Here is a 24,251-nt window from a genome sequence, read left to right as displayed (position 1 = left end):
AGCAGGCGGTAATGTGGTCCATTGCCATGTAGGGCTTTAAAGGTCAAACTAGACTGGGCGTGGCCAGTGTGTGATGCATCCGGGCCGCAGGCCATGAGTCCTGGGGTAAATGTAGACGGTTTCAGCTTGTTTAACTACCAGTTAGGTTGTCCATCTAATTGCAGGGCTGCCAATAAGTCACATTCCACCCTCAGGGCTGCTATATTCAACGCAGGCTGCAGACAGCCAGGAATCTGGAATGGTAGCCCTCCCCGAGTAATAAAATCAGGGGTCAGGTGGGTGGAAACAATGGTCTCTTCTTACCAGAAGCAGGAAAGATCTTACCATGCACCCAGTGGTGAATGAACAAGGAACACTTAGCTGGCAGGGCCCAAGACTCTCTCTCCCAGTTTCAGTATAATTTTGTGCGGCACAGGATTAGAAGAAACATAGAAGATTGATGGCAAAAAAAGACCTCATGGTCCGTCTAGTCTGCCCTTATACTACTTCCTGTATTTTATTTTAGGATGGATATCCCAGGCATGCTTAAATTCAGTTACTGTGGATTTACCAACCACGTCTGCTGGAAGTTTGTTCCAAGGATCTACCACTCTTTCAGTCAAATAATATTTTCTCATGTTGCTTTTGATCTTTCCCCCAACTAACTTCAGATTGTGTCCCCTTGTTCTTGTGTTCACTTTCCTATTAAAAACACTTCCCTCCTGAACTTTATTTAACCCTTTAACATATTTAAATGTTTCGATCATGTCCCCCCTTTTCCTTCTGTCCTCCAGACTATACAGATTGAGTTTATTAAGTCTTTCCTGATACGTTTTATGCTTATGACCTTCCACCATTTTTGTAACCCGTCTTTGGACCCGTTCACTTTGATTGTTCTTGAAAACCTGTCTGTAGAAGAAACCCACACAAAATCCTCCAAATGCTTTGGAAAATGTCAGAGAGTGCATGGGCAGAGATCTCTAGGGAAGCCAGGTGTCTGGCTCAAACCAAAAGTGTGATTCCCTACAACCGCAAGGAAGAGATTGTGCCCACCACACAGCCCTAATAGATGCCGGCAGATCTTACTCCTACTGGTAATGACTACATCACCAACTACGTCACCAATGAAGTGCGTTGTGGCAAATACTGCATCAGGAGGTCAGAGGAAACATCTCTTTAAATTTGAATGGAAAAGATGTCCTTACATAGCCTCAATTGTAAGTGGGGGTTGAGACAAAGGCAACATCAAGAGGGTGTAGCATGGAAACATACAAGGTACCTTTATGCTGAAGTTATGGGGAAGTGAGAAAGAGCCCTAAATCTCTCACCAGCAGTGGAAAAATGAAAAACCCCTTGTCTTTATCAGGTCTACTGACTTTGCATCGTCACTCAGCCGAGGAGGAGCCGGGCCATTCTTTCAAATTCACGCACGACCACCAGTGTCCACGTAAGGTGTGATGCCAAGGCGGTTCAGCTGGCTCAGACAGCAAGTAATGAGCCTGGGTGGGGTAATGACATGGCATTGAGGAAAAAGCAGGCAGGACTAAGCAGGCTCAAGGGAAATCATAGGGTAGGGAGACGGAACAGACAGAAGAGCGCAAGAGAATGAGAAAGAAGACAGGCCACCTGAAAAAAAATACAGGGAAGGAATCCATAAGGAGCTTCAAATAATCAGCTGCTTCCATGTGACCTTCAAATCTAGGGCAACACAACCAATTAATTTTAATGGGCCAAACTGAGGGGCAGACAAAGGAGAAAGGAGGGGGGTTCGAACACTTTACAGTTGCGGCCCACAAACATTTTGGCGCCAAGGACCAGTTCCGTGGAGGTACCTTAGTCATCCAGGTCATGATTGTCCCAAAGGTGATTTTTCAAGAGGAGAACAGCTGTTCAATGGACGGGGCGGGGAGGGGGGGAAAGACATGAGTTCACATGCTGCATGAATCCCACGGACGGGGCTTTCCTTATTTATGCAGCCCTGTTTCTGGCATGCCATGGACCAGGGATGGGATGATCCTTGCTTTACATTATTAAATAATCTGACCCAAAGAAACACTTTTTGACTGGGAGCTTCTTAAGATGTGTTTTCTGCATGACAAAGAGAAATTAGCCAAATCTAGCATTACCAAAAGTTCCTGGGTACAGACAAAAAGAGAGAGAATGGTGGGGGAGCAGTAGCGAGTTGCTACCAGTATGGTAAAGAATGGTGTAACCAGTATTGATCGCTGCACTGCGCATGTAGCTTCAGTTAGCTTGCATGAGCACGCAAACATTATTATTTATTAGATTTGTATGCCGCCCCTCTCCATAGACTCGGGGCGGATCCCAGCGTGTTTTTGCTTCTGCGCATGTGCAGGAAGCAAATTTTATTATTTATTTGTTTGTTTGCTTGTTTATTAGATTTGTATGCCGCTGTTCTCCAAAATTTTCCTAGGGAAAGCACATGCGCATGAGATTTGGTGAGTTTTTGCTTCTGCGCATGGGCAGAGGCAAAACAATTTCCAAATTCTCCTGCACGTGCGTATGCCCTCATGAGATTTTGGTTCCTGAGCATGCGCGGAAGCAAATACACGCTGGGACGTGGCGGTAAGAGGAATCTGCCCCTGTGGGGGAGCTGTACATTGCTTACATTTGATATTGCCAGCCTTAGGAAGAAGGACCCCAGTACCTATGTACTGTAACGGATTGCTGTAAGAAGTACTAATTTGCATGGCCGCCGCTCATTGGATAATCTAGTGGCAGGAAAAATGACCTGCTGTCAGTGGCCAGCAGGCTACAAGGACGCCCTTGAAAAGCTGCTTCCCTGCAGCCTGCCGGCAGTTCATATTACACTCAGGTTTGGAGAAATAAAGATGCTGAACGGTTCCTGTGTCTTGCCTCTTCATTCCCGTGCGAATCCAACATGTGCAGTATTTGGAAATATCAGCTAGAAATCTTAAAGGAAAAATGACTTGCATCTGTTCATTTGTGGACTGAGGATAAGTTCAATAGCAACAATTGCTGAAGACCACAGCTGGAATAGTATGCAGGATTTCTCTCAGGTTGCAACAACCTATCTCATGTTTGTTTTTTATGAGCCATTGCCATTACCTGAAAAGCCGGATCATAATTAAATTTTAGCAGGACATCATCAAGGCATAAAGCATGCCATCCTTTGTCCAGGAGTTGTAGGCAGCTCTGACTCTCTTATTAAAGCTAAAGGTTTCCCTACTAGCACAAGGGCTCATCTCCGTTTCTTCGCCGAGGGAGCCAGCATTGTCCAAAGACAATTTCCGTGGTGATGTGGCCAGCATGTCAATACACCAAAGTAAGGATAGACAAAGTTGGCTCTTCTATGACCTGTAGACTTCAACTCCCAGAATTCCTGAGCCAATCATGTTAGCTCAGGAATTCTGGGAATTGAAGTCCACAAGTCATAGAAGAGCCAACTTTGCCTACCCTTGCACCAAAGTGTACACAACCATATACAGCGAAACAACCATTCCCACCAAAAAGATATCTATTTATCTATTTAAACTGCTAGGTGGGAAGGAGATGAGGCAAGCAACAGGAGCTCACTCCATCGCACAGAGTTGGGCCTCAAATCTGGGCGGTCAGCTCCTCAGCTGACCTCAGTGTGAGACATTGCACATGCATTATTGGTGTCCCCTAAATTCCCTCTGAGAACAAATGATTCCACCCATGCGACTTCACATCGGTACTCTGCCCCCTTGCAGTTGAAGAAAAGTAAAAAATAAAACATTTAAAATGTGTGAGCTCTGGCACAGAGACATCACAGAGAGTTCAATTGGCATCAGTAGGATTAATGTGTATTGCAAGCAAGAAGGCAGGGACTCATTCGGACCCTTTCCCCCTGGACATGCCTTTTATGATTTTGAGCAATCAGGGTAGCAATTGTCCTTGTAGCAATTATGATCAGTTCAGTAAAACTACATTATTTCACTATCTCGCTTCCTCTTATCATCCCACACCTTGTACTAACCACTTTATTTGTCCTTGCAGCTGGTACAACTGGATGATTTATCATGTTCTCACATTCTTTCCCAGGAATATCATATCGATATAGGGAGAAAAAATCAGGCACTCTGGCATAGCCATTTTGACAGTTAGATCAAAATGGCTTCACTTAAACATACAAGAAAGTTTCCTTCACAAAACTGTATGACATACATTTTTAATAAGAATAAAAATTTCTTAGGTAACTTACTAATTACTAACCAGACTAAATCAATAGGGAAAGTTTATAAATATTTGATTGCCCATAAAAATATAGATTTGACCTTAAAGGATAACATGGTAAGTTGGTGCAAAAATATTGGTAAAGAAATAGATATAGATACATGGGAAAATGTTTGGATCTCAAATTGGAAAATGACAAAATCAGTTTCCCTAAAAGAAAACCAAATTAAAAAGTTTTATAGGTGGCACCTCCCACCAAATAGGATAGCAAAAATGTTCCCAAAGATTTCACCATTATGTTGGAAGTGTAAGAAGGAAATAGGATCCTATTATCATCAATGGTGGACGTGTAGTAAAGTTAAGCTTTACTGGAAAATGATAGAAAGAATAATAAAAGAAATAGTAAAACAGGAGATAGAAATAACCCCGGAATTTTATTTACTGGGTATAACCAATCAGAAATATAAGAAAGAAATTTTACATTTAGTTATTCATATTTGACCGCGGCCAGGATAATATACGCGCAAAATTGGAAAGGGGAAAATATCCCCAAAGAAGAGGAAGTTATCAAAAAATATTAGATTGCGCTGAAATGGATATGATGACAAAATGGTTAAAAGACCAAGAAGAAACAGAATTTTATGAGATATGGAACAAAGTGTATATATGGATAAACAAGAAGAAATATTAAAAGTTAAAATTAATAAATAAATAAATAAGAGAATTGTATTAGTAGAGATATGATTGAAGTGTTATGTTAGAATTAGGGATAAGATTTAAGAGTTATGCTAGAATTAGTTTATGTATGAAGATTTATTATAAAAAGTTAAACGAATTTCTTCTTTTCATTTAAAATAATAAGTTGATTTTAAGCATTTTTTGAATGTATTCTTTTTTCTGTATTGAAATTTTACTTCTAGAATAAGCGGGGAAGATACAACCCCATCTCTATGTTAAATGTATGTTTGTCAGTTTTGACTATTTTAAGAAAATTAATAAAATTTATTGGATACAAAACATTCTTACACCTGTGATCTTTGCGCAAGACAGGTGTGTGTTGGAGGACCAAAGCACACAAGCATATAAGGAAGACTCCCTGATTAATCGCCATGCTTTGTGCAACTTCCTGTTCACTCACCTTTTTATTGACATTTAACCTATTGATTAGTATGTTGAGAAATCCAGTTATTTCCTTACATGGGAGCATGCAAGCAAAGATATTCCTCCTAAGGCGGCTAAACGGAAGGAGGAAACAATCATGATTTGTAACGTTAATGCTCTTTCAGCCACTATGTCCAATTTCTATAAGAGGATTGCATCATGGTGAAATTGAAAAAAAAACTAGCTGAGTCATTTCTACTTTTCCTTCCATGGGGAAATCTGAACGACATGATTTGCTAACTAGTAAAAGCCAAATTGGCTGGCTTTCATCTGAGGCACAGTCAGGCTTTGTATCTAATATGTCGCCATTCCCAGTCTAACATTATAGGAGGACAGTCGTGTTAGTCTTTGAGGGCAAGAATCAGGAATCTAGTAGCCTCAATGGTCCTTTATTGTTTTCGTTTTCGTTTTCTTCCTTGAGGAGAAGAACAAAACACTTCACTTCTATTTTTATTTATTTGTCAAACATGTAGTAGTTTGTATAAACATAAGTAAAAAAGTAATGATAAAAGAGGACAGTAGGACATGGACAATAGGCCCCCGTTACAGACCTCTTAGAAACAGGGAGAGGTCGACTGTAGGCAGTCTAAGGTTAAAGTTTTTGGGGTTTGGGAAAGAAACCACAGAGTCAAGTAGTGCATTCCAGGCATTGATCACTCTGTTGCTGAAGTCGTATTTTCTGCAGTCGAGTTTGGATCAGTTTGCATTGAGTTTGAATCTATTGGGTGCGCCTGTATTGCTGCAGTTGAAGGTGAAGTAGTCATTAACAGGAAGGGCATTTTGGTATATGATTTTATGAACTACAGTTAGAACAGATCCGAGGCGATGTAGTTGTAAATTGTCGCATTACAGTATTTCAAGTCTGGTGGAATAAGGTATTTTGTTGCAAGCGGAGGAGTGAAGGACTCTTCTTGTGAAATATTTCTGGACTCTCCCGATTGTATTAATGTCTGATATGCAGTGCAGGTTCAGGAACTGGCAGCTTTTTTTTTTAATTATCCAATTTTATCAAAAGATACAGAGCATAGATGCAGCTTTCAGATGTCTTACCTCTACCTGCCACTAAGACTGCTTGCTGCCTTTCAACAAACAAAATTGTTTATTCTTCCCACGGTTATTATGCCTAACTGTAACAGCCTTGAATTGGTAATAGACTAGAAGATGTACACAAAACCAAAATTCAATTTTGACACATTAGATGAGCCAAGGTGTGTGGACGTCAATTTCCAGAATTCCAATTTCCAGAATTCCCCAGAATTCCTTCTAGCATTGCTATCTGAAGCTGAAGCTCTTGCATCAGTAGTCTTCTTAAATAAGACAGCAGACGAAAACATGCTTTTTTGATGTCCAGTAACTGACCGGGCCTTCATGACGCTCTCAAATTTCCTGGGATATTTTTCCGGACTCAGGTTCTTAAGTAGAAAATGGTTCTTAAGTAAAGTCAAAAAAATCTTGAACGCCTGGTTCTTATCTAGAAAAGTTCTTAAGTAGAGGCGTTCCTAAGTAGAGGCACCACTGTATTTCCAACTACATTTTTGGGCCTGAAATGCCTCAAATGAAATTCTGTCTATCAAATTTAGTCTCAAACTTTGGTAAGCTCTATTCTTATGGTACTATGTGCCACACTTGCCTAGCAATCTCCATTCTTGGTGGGACTGAGAAAACTTCCACTATTTTGATCAATCTCTCCAGGTTTTGGGTTACAGCAAATGTCATGCTGGACAAATGAAGTACCTGCCAAAAACAAGGAAACAGGTGTGACAGGCCATAACAGATTTTCAGTATTTTATCCAGGTTGCCAAAGTGGGGCCATTTCTGGAGCCTTGGATGGCTATTAAACTGCAGCTTTGGCGCCTTTCGTCAAGAAAGCATATGGGTTTTTGCTCGGCATGTTCTGGGCTGTGTCCCCAGCCTGTTGACAGGAATTGATCACGCAGGTGCAAAGGAAAGCACTTGATTCCCATTGGTTGGGCTCTCCCGGCCTAATGAACCTCTCTGCCTAATAATTAATATAATGACAAGACTATCCCATAAGTCAACAGACGGGGGGGGAAATCAATGCAAACTACACTTTCCATTGGCAACTCCGCATGCCAGTTCTTCTGAGAAGAAAAAACATTTCCACCCTAGAGAAGAAATAGCACTTCAAAAGGGGGGGAAGTCCCTTTTGTTAATTCATTTACCCTGGAAGATTCATCTCTGGCCCTTCTCCACACAGAGGCTGCGGCTAAGCCACTAGTCCTGAGGTAAGAAGAGCGAATATAGAATCCTTGCATTTTCTGCTTTCCACCCTTTGCCAAAGGCTGTGGATCCCCAGAATATGACAAATGACAAAACGAAAAATGCCTTATAATGATTGTTGGGAAATATGATTTGAGGATTTCTGATCAGTATACAGGAATCCTAAAAATCCCTCCCCGTACAACACTCAAACAAAGGTGTACTCTACTCAGGCAATTTGGGATCTCTAGTGACTCCTGCAAGAGACAATAGCTTAAAGCAAGGCAACACACACAAGTGTTGTAACAATGGAGATACACCTTAAACGGATCTGGGCCTTTGGCCAGAAGGTGTGGTTTAACGTCTCAAACAAAAGGCTTAAAGAGGTGATCTGGATAGAGTGCTTTATTTTTTTAAATACCATTTATCTGTTGCCTCAATGGGGTCAAGGCCTTGCGTTTCCTCAAGCTAAGTCTGAGGAGGCAAAAGGCAAAATATAATATGCAGTTTGTGATGAAACTTCAGCTTCTAAAGTAACTCTGTGGTGGATGTGTGTTTAAAGATGCATAGATTTGGAAATAGAGGGGTCATTCATATTTCCATACTTAAGTATGGCATCAAAGCTGCCTGTGCCAATTTCATCTTTATTTGTTTATTTGTTTATTTGTTTATTTGTTTATTTGTTTATTTGTTTATTTATTTGTTTATTTGTTTATTTGTTTATTTGTTTATTTGTTTATTTGTTTATTTCTTTATTTCATTATTTCTTTATTTCTTTATTTCTTTATTTCTTTATTTCTTTATTTCTTTATTTCTTTATTTCTTTATTTCTTTATTTCTTTATTTCTTTATTTCTTTATTTCTTTATTTCTTTATTTCTTTATTTCTTTATTTCTTTATTTTTTTATTTCTTTATTTCTTTATTTCTTTATTTCTTTATTTCTTTCTGTTTTTCCGATTAGCTGGTTTACAATAATATCACCTCTCCATTTGTATGCAGTGTTAATGGCGCTGAAATAGAAGAAAAACTGGAAGGGCCACCATCTAACATTAATATTTTGATGGTGCAATTTGTTATTTGTTTTGGTTAGTTGTCACTCAAGGGCAAAAACCAAACACAGAACTGCTGGAGTCTATCCTCTGCATAATTATAAGTCCTGACAGTTAGAACTATTAATCAGTGGAACAGCTTGTCTTCAGAAGTTGTGAATGCTCCAACCCTGGAAGCTTTTAATATGTTGGATAACCATTTGTATGAAGTAGTGTAGGGTTTCCTGCCTAACCAAGAGGTTGGATTAGAAGACCTGCAAGGTCTCTTCCAACTCTGTTGCCATTGTCATTGTTGCTGTTGCTGTTGTTGTTGTTGTTATACTATACCATGACTCCAAGAGCTGTTCCTTCTCCTATATACCCACATCATCCTACACTGAGCAAAATGGAGGTAGAAGGGTTTTTAAAAGAGTAAATTTCACTTTGCATGTTTGAATGACCTGAAAGGTAGGAGAAGAAAAACATGAAAGAGTTGTAATTCAGACTTCACTAGCCATTCCTTCATTGTTGATAGTGCCAAATCTTTCCATCTTTATGCATACAATAAATCCTGAAGCAGTTTTTTTTTTCTATTTTTCTTTTACCTTTTTTCTTGAGCCCTTAGCTTTTTCTTTGACTGTTTGTTTTTCCTTTTCTTTTTCTTATTTTCTTATTTTCTTTGTTTGTTTGTTTGTTTTCTCAAGTACGTATTGGTGGCATACAAAGATATAATAATATTTATATACATGATTCTAGTAAAGAAGGAGAAACATTAGAACCGGGGATGGAAGGCACGCTGGTGCACTTATACACTCCCCTTACTTTATAGCAGTTTGAATTAGTTTTACATTCCTTCAAAAATATTTAATAAAAGAAAGGTGACTCTGGATACATGGTGGTTGTCATTATACATAAGCTGAAGAGTTTGGTAGCATGGTCATTTAAAAAAATTTAACTGCACAGCAACAAATTGCAAAACATCTTTCTTTTTAAAAAAGGACTACAAAAAAAATCTGCGCAGCAATTGTTGACATTTATGTTGACATTCAAAAATATCTAATTTTTTAAAATGCAAAGCAACATATTCAGCTTTTAAAAATAGATATGTATCTCTGCCTTTTAATTTAATGCAAAATAGAAGATTATGGAGTGGACTGAGATGTCTTAGCAACAACTCTCATCTCAATAAAAGTGAATGAAAGATCAAGGAAGGAAGGAAGGAAGGAAGGAAGGGAGGGAGGGAGGGAGGGAGGGAGGGAAGGAGCGAGGGAGGGAGGGAGGGACAGAGAGAGGGAGGGAGGGAAGGAGGGAAGAAGGAAGGAAGGAAGGAAGGAAGGAAGGAAGGAAATCAAAGAGTTAAAAAGTCCCAAACAAATCTTTTTGTTAATAAAGTCTGATTCAAGTACTCCTGAAAAAATACCCCTCTGAAATGTGTCTGGCCCGTTTAATAATTATTTTTCTTTGCTGTCATTTAGGATTCTTTTCTGTCCCTTATTTTTAATTTGCTAAGATTTATGTTATGCTAGTACAGCAATGCATCAACTTTTAATCTCAAGAATCTGCTAATCATTTACCAGGGTGCTTTTCCTTTTATTGCCTCAACCCTGATCCTCTTTTGTATTTGCTTACAGGCTTCAGTGACTTAGGCTTCAATCATTTTCCCCAAGAAGCAAGCTTCCGATAGAAACCAGTGGCATTTCAATCAGAATAGAGCTGGAAGGGACCTTGACAGTTTTCTAGCCCAACCCCCTGTTCAAGCAGGAAACCCTATACCAGGAAGAACATGGGAGGGGGGGTCTATGTGCACATGCCCGTACCCATAATTCCATGCCCCCTCAGTACCTGGCACATGATGGCATACCTGTTTTTTGCTCTCCCTAAGCTCCAGAGCCTTTCTAGGAGCTTGGCAAAGGCGAAAACAGCATTCCCTATCCCCCTGGAGGCCCTCTGGAGGCCAGAAATGGCCTATTTCAAGTTGGGAAACGAGCCATTTCTGGCCTCTAGGGGGCCTCTGTGCAAGTGGAGAAGGTCGTTTTCCCCATCTCCAGGCTCCTAGAAAGGCTCCGGAGCTTGGGGAATAGCAAAAAATGGGCCTTCCCATCTCCTCTGGAGATTGGAAACAGTCTGTTTCTCAACTCCCAGTGGGCCCAGAAGGCCCAAAAATTAGCTGGACGATGTGCGCATGTGCATTGGACCTGAGCTTGCGTGTCCACTGATATGGCTCTGTGTGCCACTTGTGGCGCACGTTCCATAGGTTCGCCATCATGGCCCTATACTATACCAAATCAGATAGGTGGCTGTCCAGTGTCCTCTTGAAAGCCTCCAGTGATGAAGCAACTACAAGTTCTGAAGGCAAGCTATTCCACTGGTTAATTTTCCTCACTGTGAAGATGTTTTTCCTTCATTTCAGGTTACTTCTCTCCTTGATTACTTTCCATGCATTGTTTCTTGTCTTGCCTTTTGGTGCGTTGGAGAATAATTTGACCTCCTGTTCTTTACTACCACACTGTGGGTGTGGCTTATTTTTTAGCTTTGGCTTGCCAGCCATGTGACCAGGTGGGAGTGGCTTGACAATCATGTGACAGGGGTGGCTTAAAGGTCATGTGACTGGCTTAATGGTGGCCAACTTGATGCCACTCACATCAAGGGTTTGGGTTAGGGTTAGAGTAACTGGCCTCTCCTCGCCTCAAAGAGATACAATTTCCCTATCTATTTACTATTACTACACTATTTAATTCTATGTATATATGCCATATGTGTGCATACATATTACATACAGGCATATTACATAGAAATCAAAAGTCATAATTCATATTATCTGTGTTCATTTATAATGTGAAATCTATTTATGTGCAATACATGATATTTAGCTAGTGTGCTCTATAGTTCAACCTGAGCTTCATATACTGTCTTCTATCGGTATAAGTCGTAGTTTGTGTTTAATATCATGTAGAAAGTCACTTGCTGAAATTTATGTAAAAACTATGGTTAAAACAAATGATGTAATAATGTTTAAATTCAGCCTATTGAACTTTGATTGAGAAAGTTCTCACATATTCAATTTTTTTACAAAGTCAAAAGTTCCATAATTGGGCAAGCAGACAAGGGTGGAGGTAACTTCTTTTTTCTATGTATAGACACATAATAGCTTGAGGTGATTATTAAATTTTTGACCTCGTACACATTTCAAACATTCTTACTATTTCTTCATACATGATTCAAGTTGTTCCTTTTTTATCTCAATGACCATGACAGTGACTTCCTAATCCTATCTTAGAGTGGGCAGTTTAGGAAATTTGCAAACAGGTTTTTGAACTCCCTTGAGGTTCATAGCTTGCTTCTACAAAACATCAGCTTACCAGGAAACAAATTAGTGGTGTCGCTCTACAACTTGACATTTTGGAGTGCTGTCTATTACTTCACCTTGTTTTCCAGACAGGTGGGCATAGAACTCTAAGCAGAGCTCTGAGCTTCACCTCCCCATCATGTCAATTTTCTCTAAGAATGCTTCCAGATAATTAGTGGTTCTCCCATGAATTATTGGGATTAAACATCATTTCCAATTAACCAGTCTTTATAATTTCTTCTCACTCCCACCCTTTCAATTCTAGTTCAAAACATTCAGTGATAGATTAGATTAGATTAGATTAGATTAGACTAGACTAGACTAGACTAGACTAGACTAGACTAGACTAGACTAGACTAGACTAGACTAGACTAGACTAGACTAGACTAGATTAGATTAGATTAGATTAGATTAGATTTGATTTGATTTATTGGATTTATATGCCGCCCCTCTCCACAGACTCGGGGCTGCTCACAACAATGGTTGTGAGATAGGAACAAATCTAATATTTAAAAATCTAAATTGCAGTTTTGGATTAAAAAGTCCAAAAAAGACACCCCAATATATAAAAAACAACACACAATTGAATCATACACAAAAACTACATGGGCAAGGGGGAGATGTGATCTTAGAAGCCGATGTCTTAGAAGAACTTGAAAGATTAAAGATAAATAAGGCAATGGGTCCAGATGGCATCCACCCCAGAGTTCTTAAAGAACTCAGATCTATCATTGCTACCCCCCTGACTGATTTGTTTAACAAATCCCTGTTAACAGGAGATGTTCCTGAGGATTGGAGAATGGCCAGTGTTGTGCCTATCCACAAGAAGGGCAGTAGAGAAGAAGCTGGTAACTACAGGCCAGTTAGCTTGACATCAGTTGTAGTTAAAATGATGGAGACTCTACTCAAAAAGAGGATAAATCAGCATCTAAAAAACAATAACTTATTGGACCCAAATCAGCATGGCTTTACTGAAGGCAAATCGTGTCAGACTAATCTCATTGAGTTCTTTGACTATGTCACAAAGGTGTTGGATCAAGGTGGTGCCGTGGATATTGCCTATCTGGACTTCAGCAAAGCCTTTGATACGGTTCCACATAAAGAGCTGATAGATAAATTAGTGAAGATTGGACTTAATCCCTGGATAGTTCAGTGGATTTCAAGCTGGCTGAAGCATAGACATCAGAGAGTTATTGTTAATGGCGAGTATTCTGAGCAGAGTCAGGTTACAAGCGGTGTGCCACAAGGGTCTGTTCTGGGTCCTATTCTTTTTAATATGTTTGTGAGTGACATAGGGGAAGGTTTGGTAGGGAAGGTTTGCCTATTTGCCGATGACTCTAAAGTGTGCAATAGGGTTGATATTCCTGGAGGGGTCTGTAATATGGTAAATGATTTAGCGTTACTAGATAAATGGTCAAAGCAATGGAAACTGCAGTTTAATGTTTCCAAATGTAAAATAATGCACTTGGGGAAAAGGAATCCTAAATCTGAGTATTGCATTGGCAGTTCTGTGTTAGCAAAAACTTCAGAAGAGAAGGATTTAGGGGTAGTGATTTCTGACAGTCTCAAAATGGGTGAACAGTGTGGTCGGGCGGTAGGAAAGGCAAGTAGGATGCTTGGCTGCATAGCTAGGGGTATAACAAGCAGGAAGAGGGAGATTGTGATCCCCTTATATAGAGCGCTGGTGAGACCACATTTGGAGTACTGTGTTCAGTTCTGGAGACCTCACCTACAAAAAGATATTGACAAAATTGAACGGGTCCAAAGACGGGCTACAAGAATGGTGGAAGGTCTTAAGTATAAAACGTATCAGGAAAGACTGAATGAACTCAATCTGTATAGTCTGGAAGACAGAAGGAAAAGGGGGGACATGATCGAAACATTTAAATATGCTAAAGGGTTAAATAGGGTTCAGGAGGGAAGTGTTTTTAACAGGAAAGTGAACACAAGAACAAGGGGACACAATCTGAAGTTAGTTGGGGGAAAGATCAAAGGCAACATGAGAAAATATTATTTTACTGAAAGAGTAGTAGATCCTTGGAACAAACTTCCAGCAGACGTGGTTGGGAAATCCACAGTAACTGAATTTAAACATGCCTGGGATAAACATATATCCATCCTAAGATAAAATACAGGAAATAGTAAAAGGGCAGACTAGATGGACCAAGAGGTCTTTTTCTGCCGTCAGTCTTCTATGTTTCTATGTTTCTATGTTTCTATGTTTCAATTCCCCCATGCCTGACAGCAGAGGTGGGTTTTAAGAAGTTTACGAAAGGCAAGGAGGGTGGGGGCAATCCTAATCTCTGGGGGGAGCTGGTTCCAGAGGGTTGGAGCCACCACAGAGAAGGCTCTTCCCCTGGGTCCCGCCAGATGACATTGTTTAGTCAACGGGATTCGTAGAAGGCAAACTCTGTGGGACCTAACCGGTCGCTGGGATTCATGCGGCAGAAACAATTGGTATTGTTTCAACACTTCAACCTTATTATTCCCTCTTGCACCAGTAACACAATTCTCTTTCCCATCTTAAGAAATATTAGAATCTTTGTGTTCTCCATGTTTCAATTCCTCATTTTCATTTCAAAGTACTTTTGACATGGCACCTGTTCTTTTATCCAGCCCTTTTTATGTAAAAATGTTGTGGTAGCAGAATAATAGGACCTGGAAGGCAGAACTGTTTCCTGTAATGAGACAATATTAAGAGACCACATGAAATGATTCACGTTGAGTCACATAGATTCAGTGCTGCTTCTGCAGCAAAAGATACAGAAGTGATCCTCACTGGAGGATGGATCAGGATATGATACCAGGAATTACTGAAATGTTCAGCATGTATTTATTTATTTGATCTAGCTAGCCAACCATATAGGCACAATGCCATCTTTTCAATGAGAGGCCTCCGCACCTATTTGTTTTAATCAAACAAATTTCCATATGCCTCACCTCCCAAAAAAATTGATGACACAAGGAACCTCATCAATATCAAGGGAAGTCCACAGATGCCATGTTGGGTATTCAGGACCTACACGTTCAGTAATCTTAACTTTATTTGATACCATAGATAAAAATTCCAGAAGCAGTAACTTTGTCAAATGATTGTCATGGACAGCAAAACAATAATGCGAGAGGAACACCAACTCCAAGAACCTGGAGATGAATCGTTGACTACACAACCAGAGTCGTGGAAGATCCATTATGAGACGTCATGGCTCCACCAACGTTGCTCTTCCTTTTTACACCGTGACAAGCAGGCCAGGAAGACTGGGCAGCTCTTCTCTGGACTTCTAGCCATGAATATAGTGTTTCTTGGCAGTGCATTCTTATGCAGTATGATTTTCAACAAAGTAGCCATTACAATAAGAGAGGTCTGGATTTTCCTGTCCATCCTCAAGATCCTATCCTTGAGCTGGATAGCATATTACTTGCTGTTCACAAGAAGGAAACCATTTGCCATCTTGTATCAGGATGCCCATGCAGGGGCTATTTGGGTTAGAGGTAAGTAATGCTGCCCTATATCTTTCTCACAATACCGTAATTGTTTATTTGTAATATTCAGGCAGAAGTGAGCAATCTATTCAATGACGGCAACCCCCTATGGCAATGATGGCAAACCTTTTTTTCCTTGAGTGCCGAAAGAGTATGTGTGTGCATTATCATGCATGTGTGAATGCCCACACCTATAATTCAATGCCTGGGGAGGGCAAAAACAGCTTCCCCCACTCCTCAGAGGCCCTCTGGAGGCTGGAAACGCCCTGTTTCCCAACTTCTGGTGTGCCCAGTAGGCTCGTGTTTCGCCCTGTCCAGGTTCCAAAGTCTTCCCTGGAGCCAGGGAGGGTAACAACACCCTCCCCATCCCCCCGAAGGCTCTCTGGAAGCCAAAAATGCCTTCAAAGACCCTCTGTGTGAACCAAAAATCAGCTAGCTGGTACATACATGCATGCTGGAGCTGAGCTAGGGCAATGGCTCACAGGCCATCAGATATGGCTCCGCATGCCACCTGTGGAACCTGTGCCATAGGTTCACCATCACTGCCCTATGGCCTCCAGACACTATCAGAAAGGTATCTGGTGGCACAGAAGCATGGCATACAAAACCTACTGCAGACTGTAGAAAAATTGAAAAAACATTTGCTTTATTTGATTTACTTCACTTTCTACATATACTGCGCTCTCTGTGCACGTGATAAATATTGTTGAATATAACTGGTTCTTCGTATCTCCATCTAGGGTCTTTAATATTTTTTGGAGCATGCAGCGTTGTCTTGCACAGTTTCCGGATTGGGTATGACATCTATATTCCGAGCGAATCACAAGTGCAAATCTTGTTCCCATCCATAGAAATACTCTTCATCTGCATTCAGGTAATAGACCTGCTTTACTACAGGTTCTTAAATAGAGTATACAGAAGGGCAGCCATTGGGGGAAAGGCATCTACTTCGAACAGCAGACTAACTCAGAGATTAACTGAGCTTGATGGCTACTGTGTGTGTACAACACAGACTACCATTGCCATAACAGGGCTTCACAGTACAGCAATACTTTCATTTATGCTTCTAGGACATCTTTTCAAAGTAGGAAAAGGGCAGCCCCTGAGATATTGCTTCCTTAGTCTTTTTGTTTCTTGCTACTTTAAGAAAGATGCTCAATAGACATGGAAAGAAGGAGAAGTTGAGAGTATTTCATTTGGAGATAAAGGGTATAAAGCAAGGGTGGGTTCAGACCGGTTTGGACCGGTTCGCCCAAAGCGGTAGTGATCTGCTGGTGACGTCACAATGACGGTGTCGGTCTCTGGCCTCAGCCATCTTTATTATTATTATTATTATTATTATTATTATTATTATTATTATTATTATTATTATCATTATCATTATCATTATCATTATCATTATCATTATCATTATCATTATCATTATCATTATCATTATCATTATCATTATTATTATTCCTTCTGAGCATGCGCAAAAACCAAGATCCGGCACTGTGCAACCATTTGCCATCTTTTTCTCAGCTTTGTTTTTTTATTACTTTTTAAATTGTGGATGCACGCGCCCATTCACCCACAAGGCATGCCCACATGGTGCCAAAGCAAACCAGCAGCAAGATAAGTTGGAGCCCACCCCTGGTATAAAGCATATTTCTTAATAGTCATGGGTAACCAGTACAACTCATCAGTACCCATATGTGATTGTAGCTCTGGCCTTATAAGCTCTAAACAAGTATCTATGGAGAACGTGACTTAAGCCATGGCTGTAGCACAATGAGAAATAGGTTTTCGTCTCTGCAATACTGGTTTTTCTTGGCCAAGCGTGCAAGACACGGAACCCTTTTCTTTACAAACCGCTGTATAAGTTGTTGCATAGATGTTTTTCTATGCTTCACCTAGGTGTACTCTCTGCATTGTTTTCAGACCTACTTTATATATTGTCATGCAAAAGACTGTATCCAGATTGAGCACAACATCACCAGGTAGGAAAGTTTCCAATGTTCAATTATATTATCATCTTCAGAATGTTTCTAGTCTATTCTTCTGTGTCCGACAGTTTACCTTAAAACCAGGAGTGTCAAACTCACGTCATCGCAGCAGCATCATGTGACATATCTGGACTTTTCCCCCCTTCACTAAACCTGGCATGGGCATTGCCAACATGTGACACATCCAGCCCACAGGCTGGGAATTTGACAGCCCTGCCTTAAATGAATGACAGGGCTAAATGAATGTAATGCAGATGCAAAATTGGTAAAAATCTCAAAATTACATAAAAGAAAATTACAGATGGCACAGAAATCCAGATACAGCAAAAATGATAATGTTTGTGTTACTATAGATTTCCCTTGCTTTGTATCATTTTTTTTAATGTGGAGCTGTTGATAATTCTCTGTCTTGTAGATTGTTCTGAGTTCGGGTTTTGCCCCATGTAATATTTTGAGTGTCTATGCGACGTTTCGGTGAAATCACATTCACCATCATCAGGCTGAAGTTATAAGCTTCGTGCTGCTGTAAATATGGAATGTTTGCAACTGCCATTTGTTCATTATATATAGTGTTGGGGGTGGAGATTTGGTTTGAATGTAGCAAATAGATTGGGTGACTATGTTTTAGTGATTTGATTGGTTGGTGGAATCACAATTACTTGAAGGATTGACATGGTGATGATTATGATATGTTTTTTTGTTTAAGGCTGGTTTCCAAATCTCTGGTAGGCGGAACGTGTCATTCCTTTTGTTCATGCAGAGGGGGTGTTTTTCTCTGTCTTGTATCAAGATTACAGGGGGGAAGTTACAAAATAACACATAATTCTCATACCTATTGGAACTAAAAGTCTCGTTCTGTTTTTATGAAATCTGACATAAACTAAATAATTTTAGAACCATGTTTTTCAAACTTGGCAACTTTTTAAGATATGTGGACTTCAATTTCCAGAATTTAACGACCAGCATGGGAATTCTGGGAGCTGAAGTCCACTTAAACTAGTCAAGTTTGAGAAACACAGCTTTAGATTTTCTTATTTTTCCATTCATACTCGGACCTCAATAGAACATACGAATGAATTAAAACAGAAGAGAGACAAGTCTTTGTAGCTTGAGCACTGCCCTTCAAATTTTCTGCCATAACAAGGAGGGGGCATGGCTAAGGTCGCAGCACTATGGTTGTCTCCCACACTCTGCGGGAAACCCCAAATCCCAACCGCTTGAGGACCTGGAACCAGACCAGAACCAGGTTGGAACCACCTGGAGGGGTGGTGAAAAAGAGAGGCAGCGGTTGATGGGCTGGGGAGGACTTGCAAATCCCCCAGGGAGCCAGCATCAGCCTCTCAACTAGAAGCTGTGGAAGACGACTCTATTGCCATTAGCTGGGATGGCCACATTTGGAACGATTGGAATAGAGAGACCGTGGATTGCCAGGGTGACAAAATCTAAGCATTGGTGCATGAGATATGTGAAGAAGTGTTGAAGCTGGGTGAGTGCTTGACCGATTTAAAGATAAAAAGAACAAATTCAAAAAGAGACTGAAAGCTATCCTAGAACGGAGCTAGTGGCTAACCAGCAATTAGAAATACCATAGAGAGAGTTAAATGAACAGAGTTTAAAAGCCCAAGAAGTTTGAGGATGGTTTTATAATTGGGCTTGGAGAGAATTAAAGAGACTGAAAAGGAGAATGCTCCATTCTAAGACTCCTTTCCTCTGCCTTGTGATCCAGAGTGGAACTGCTCTAGAGGGGTGGCAAAAAGTTCCACAAGCCTTACACACACAAACACATGGCTCAGTGGCTAAGAAGCTGAGCTTATTGATCAGAAAGGGCGGCAGTTCAGCAGTATAGATCACCTGCATGAGCAAGGGTTGGACTGGATGACCTCCAATTCTGTTATTGTTACATAACCCCTCACTGTTTCTTCTTATGACAATTATCTGGAGTTCTCAGGTTTGCCTCCATAGTAAAAGTATTCTCATTCCAACTCAGTTTCTTAATTCTTACATTGCTGGCGGGACCCAGGGGAAGAGCCTTCTCTGTGGCGTCCCCAGCCCTCTGGAACCAACTCCCCCCAGAGATTAGAATTGCCCCCACCCTCCTTGCCTTTCATAAGCTGTTTAAAACCCACCTCTGCCGCCAGGCATGGGGGAATTGAGATACTCTTTCCCCCTAGGCCTTTACAATTTTATGCATGGTATATCTGTATATATGTTTGGTTTTTATAATAATGGGTTTTTAACTGTTTTTAGTATTGGATTATTATTATAAGCTGTTTTATTACTGTTGTTATCCACCCCGAGTCTGCGGAGAGGGGTGGCATACAAATCCAATAAATGAATGAATGAATGAATGAATGAATGAATGAATGAATGAATGAATGAATGAATGAATGAATGAATAATCTCCAATTCAGCTACTGACATGCTGATTTTCACACTGCACAATGTGTTCTGGAAAAAGAGAATATTCTGTAAACCAGTATAAAAACAACTTGTTTCATAAAGATCAATGACAAAAATTATTTTAAAAGTGTGTTTCCTTCTTTGACAGATGTGGACTAATGCTGACCTTGGCCACTAACCTTCTGCTATGGTTTTTAGCAGTGGCTAATGATACAGATCACAGACAAATTGAATCAGAATTGAACCAGTCTCTGCAAAGATATGAAGGCAAGGGTCATTTTCTGTTTTAAATTTATTGAATTTCACATTTTCTTTCCATACATATCCTAAAGCAAATAATTCCATCCCGCATATTTCAATAACAGTCTTTATGTTTTGGGTTTGTATTGACATAAAGGGTTGTTTCAATGGTTGATAAATCCTGGTCTTTTTCTGAGAAATGCGTCACACGTGTATCTAGCCACACCAAGATTAAGCAGTCTAACCTTGGTGTGGCTAATCCTCTCTCCCTTTCCCCCTCTATATGAGAGAGAGGTGGGGAGCAAATCAGCAAGGTAAAAGATGAAGAATTGAGATACAAGATCGACCTCTTTTGAACATATGTGCATAACAAATCCAGCCCTTAATACATAGAAAAGAAATAGTCTAAAGCTTCCCAATGCTGATTCAAATTGGTAGCATGATAAATCAATGCATTGCTTAGTGAATGGTGGACCTTCACGTTTAACATTTCACTACTCAACAGAGAAAAGACAATATTCACGTGCTGATTGAAACAAAATTCATAATCATTGCAAAGGATGTGTTCTTCTGTCTTCTACCGTGTTTCCCCGAAAATAAGACTCTGCCTTATATTTTTCTGAACCCTGAAATAAGCGCTTGGCCTTATTGCCATGCACTCAAAAGTCTGATTGGGCTTATTATCAGTGTTCTGGTTATTTCTGGCCCAGCTCCTGCCCCAAGGACTGTGGATGTGGGGGAGACATCCACATGCTGCAGGCCTGTTTTGCCCCCGGTGGAATTTACTGATGAAGGATCCTCTGACCAAGAAGACATGAGTGACAGGGAGGAGGAGAGTGTGGCAGACAGCTCAGAAGAGATCAATTATTTAGCTCCTCCTTGGATTCAGATCAAGAGTAAATGATACAGCCACGCATGCGGAGAGTGATGCATTGGCAACAACAACTGAGAGATTATTATCAAAGAAAATGAGGCCACCTGTGGTTGGGTGGGGCTGTGGTAATTAGTGAGGCTGCTATAAATAGCAGCCTGTGGGTTTGGCCATTGTGGAGGATTATCTGATCCTTTGTGTTTTGTGACTGCTTTACTGACTTTGACTTTTTTGTGTACTGATTTTTCCCCACTTTGAAACTAAACCAGGGCAAAGTGTGTTTCACTTTGTGAAAGAAGAAGGACTGTGAATTGCCTCACAGCTGCAAGATAAGTATCACAGAACTGATAAGGGACTTGTACAAATTACCAGTTTGTTTGGAGACGAGTGCACTTGGCTATACCAAAAGAGGGCTTGGTTTAAGTGAATTTTCATTATAACGAACATTGTTTTGAATTTTCAACCGTGTGTGTGTCTGAAATTTGTACCTGTGAATTTTTGGGAGGATTCTACCAGAGAGCCCGACAGAATAATCAGGGGATGTCTTATTTTGGGGGAAACAGGGTGTGAAGGGAGCACCAAAGTCTGAGAAAATTCCTTATTCAGCCTAGATGTTAACATATTATAATGTTATGCATTTTGTTCCAAGCAAATCTGGAAATCTCATAGCTACCGTCTGCATAATCTTTCATGTTCCCTATCTTGCTCAGGTAATTTGAGGTTTTCCTGCAACAACTCAAACGCGGCCATCTGCAAGATGTTCCAAAGGGGATATATTTTGTTATATCCCTTCAATACAGAATATTGTTTGATCTGTTGCTCCATGCTGTATGTCATGTGGAAGAATGTGGGCCGGCGCATAACTCAGAGCCATACCTCTGGAATCCAGCCTAAATTCAAACTCCATGGCATCATTTGGGGGCCTTTGCTTGGTATCGCTGCAATAATTATTGGTATTTGCATTTTCATGCTCTATCAAATCCAAGTCACCAGTTCTTTCCCTAGCCCTTTGTCATTCATACTGTATTATTCCTACTACATTTGTTTATTGCCTGTAATGACTGTGGCAGCTTTGGCTGGAACTGTTATCCATGCCTTAGAAGAAAGGGAGCTGGACACCCTGAAAAATCCAACCAGAAGCCTTGATGTCATCCTGCTCATGGGAACAGCCTTAGGCCAAATTGCCATCTCGTATTTTTCCATTGTAGCCATTGTGGCCACCCATCCAATAACCATGTTGAACAGCATCATTCTAGCCTATTCAATAAGCCTCATCATTCAACACATTTCCCAGAATATCTTCATCATTGAGGGGCTCCACAGGCAACCACTACTGATGAGTAAGGACTCTCGGCTTGCTGCACAGTCCACCCAAGGGCCTCCCTCCCTGACTAATGAGGATCAGGTTCTATCTCACCTCCATGAAGAATCTGCCCCATCCCCTGCCCGTGAGGAGACAGACAAAAGTGTGAGAGAGAAATGTGAAGACAGCTCCCCAAACACGGATAACCTAAGGACAAGACAGGGAAATCAGAATGTTTCGTGGGCTTACATCAAGGCCTACAGGCATCTGAACTGGAAAAGAAGAGCTCTGAAGGAGATCTCCAGCTTCCTGATCATGTGCAATATCATTGTAAGTACTAATATAAATGACAGAATTGAAGCCATAGCCTACTGTATACAACAGTGATGGTGAACCTATGGCACACGTGCCACAGGTGGCATGCAAAGCCTTATTGATGGATTGGATTGGATTGGGTTAGATTAGGATTAGGGTTAGGGTTAGGGTTAGGGTTGGATTGGATTGGATTGGATTAGATTAGATTAGATTGGATTAGATTGCCACCCCTCTCCGAAGACTTGGGGTGGCTCACAGGATGCGTATCTGTGGGCAGATGAGGTATTGCCCTATGTCAGCTCCAGCACATTGGCCATCTGATTTTTGGCCTTTTTGGCCATTTTTGCTCTCCCCAGGCGGTTGGCCTGTTGAGCTGTTTTTCACTGTCCCAAGCTTCAGGAGGCTTTCCTGACCCCTGGGGAGAGCGAAAAACAGCCCAAGGGGCCTACCAGAAATCCAGAGGCTTCAGTGAGGACTGTGCACATGGGGGGGCAGTGCAGGTGGTTGTGTGCATCTGCAGGCGGCAGCACGGAGGTTGTGCACATGCACGGGGGAAGACATTGCCTTATGGATGTAGGCATGGACTTGCGTGCTATTACACAGGTGCACGCCCTTTTGGCACCCAAGCCAAAAAAGGTTCTCCATCACTGGTATACAAGATACTAGAGATGACCTACTAAGTTCCCTCCAGATGTTTTGAATGATTATATTGAAATCTCTGACCAAAGGCATTGTGACAAACCTTGGTTAAAAATGTAGTCCTAAATATTTGAAGAACGCTAACTTTCTAATCCCGCCATATGTTTTCAAGCACCATTGTCAACAATGGATAAATATAACTAGACCCTGCAATAACGTGTGGATCAGCATCCACCAAGAGATCAAAACAAAATTTCATCTGAGTTCAAAATAACTTAGCACAAAAAGGCAGCGAAAGATGCAGGATTTCCAAATTTCTTTTCATATTGGATTTTCCGAGGCAAGGAAAATGGCTAAAGAACAAAAACACGAGGCACAGGAAACACCTGAATCATGGATTGGCATGAAAATTGCAGAGTTAAAAACAAATGAACAAAAATTTGCTCAAATCTTCTCTTTGTGTCGTAAAAAACCTAAGGTTGTAGGAAGTAGCACCAAAAATTAAGATAAAATCACCATGTTGTTTTTATTCAGAGTACCGCATTTTACTGATCCTGCTTTATTTTTATATCTCATTTCCAGCTCTGGATTCTGCCATCATTTGGAGCACATCCAGTGTTTGAGAATGGAATAGAAAAGTCATTTTATGGCTACTCTGCCTGGTTTGCCATTGTCAACTTTGGGCTTCCATTGGGTGTATTCTACAGAATGCATTCTGTTGGTGATCTTTTGGAGGTGTATTGCTCTGCCTGAAGCAAATCTAAACTTTCTCACATTGCTGTTTTTATTCCGCTACAAATGCAATTATGAAGACCAGCAATAAAATGGATAAAATTATGAGAATTTCACATTAAAGAGATTTGTGGTGTCATTTTGAATAGTTCCTTAGTCAGTAAGAATAATCTGATCTTGTCGGTAAGTAGTCCATTAATCACGGAAGGTTCATTTCTCCATAATAGCTCTTAATAGGATTGATTTCTTCTGTACACATTGCTTACAAAACATAATTACAGTGACATTGAACAATTATTAACCTTAAGAATACATGGCTAATGTCAAATTTGAAAGAGAGGTAAACTATGTTGAGCATGGCAATCCCTT

At 40.5% G+C, this 24,251-nt stretch overlaps 1 protein-coding gene across 1 annotated transcript; it reads left to right on the top strand.

Moving 5' to 3' along the window:
- Window positions 1–15,012: 15,012 nt before the first annotated feature.
- OTOP3 (otopetrin 3) lies at window positions 15,013–23,917 on the top strand. Its single transcript, XM_070736764.1, has 6 exons — window positions 15,013–15,406; window positions 16,138–16,271; window positions 17,318–17,376; window positions 19,931–20,049; window positions 21,604–22,526; window positions 23,733–23,917. The coding sequence occupies exons 1-6, from the start codon at window positions 15,013–15,015 to the stop codon at window positions 23,901–23,903; spliced, it is 1,800 nt and encodes a 599-aa protein (XP_070592865.1). The 3' UTR covers window positions 23,904–23,917.
- Window positions 23,918–24,251: the final 334 nt, after the last annotated feature.

The sequence above is a fragment of the Erythrolamprus reginae genome, chromosome 2, assembly GCF_031021105.1.
Source record: "Erythrolamprus reginae isolate rEryReg1 chromosome 2, rEryReg1.hap1, whole genome shotgun sequence".
In the NCBI taxonomy this organism is placed as follows: Eukaryota; Metazoa; Chordata; class Lepidosauria; order Squamata; family Dipsadidae; genus Erythrolamprus; species Erythrolamprus reginae.
This window is presented reverse-complemented; position numbering and strand designations above follow the sequence as displayed.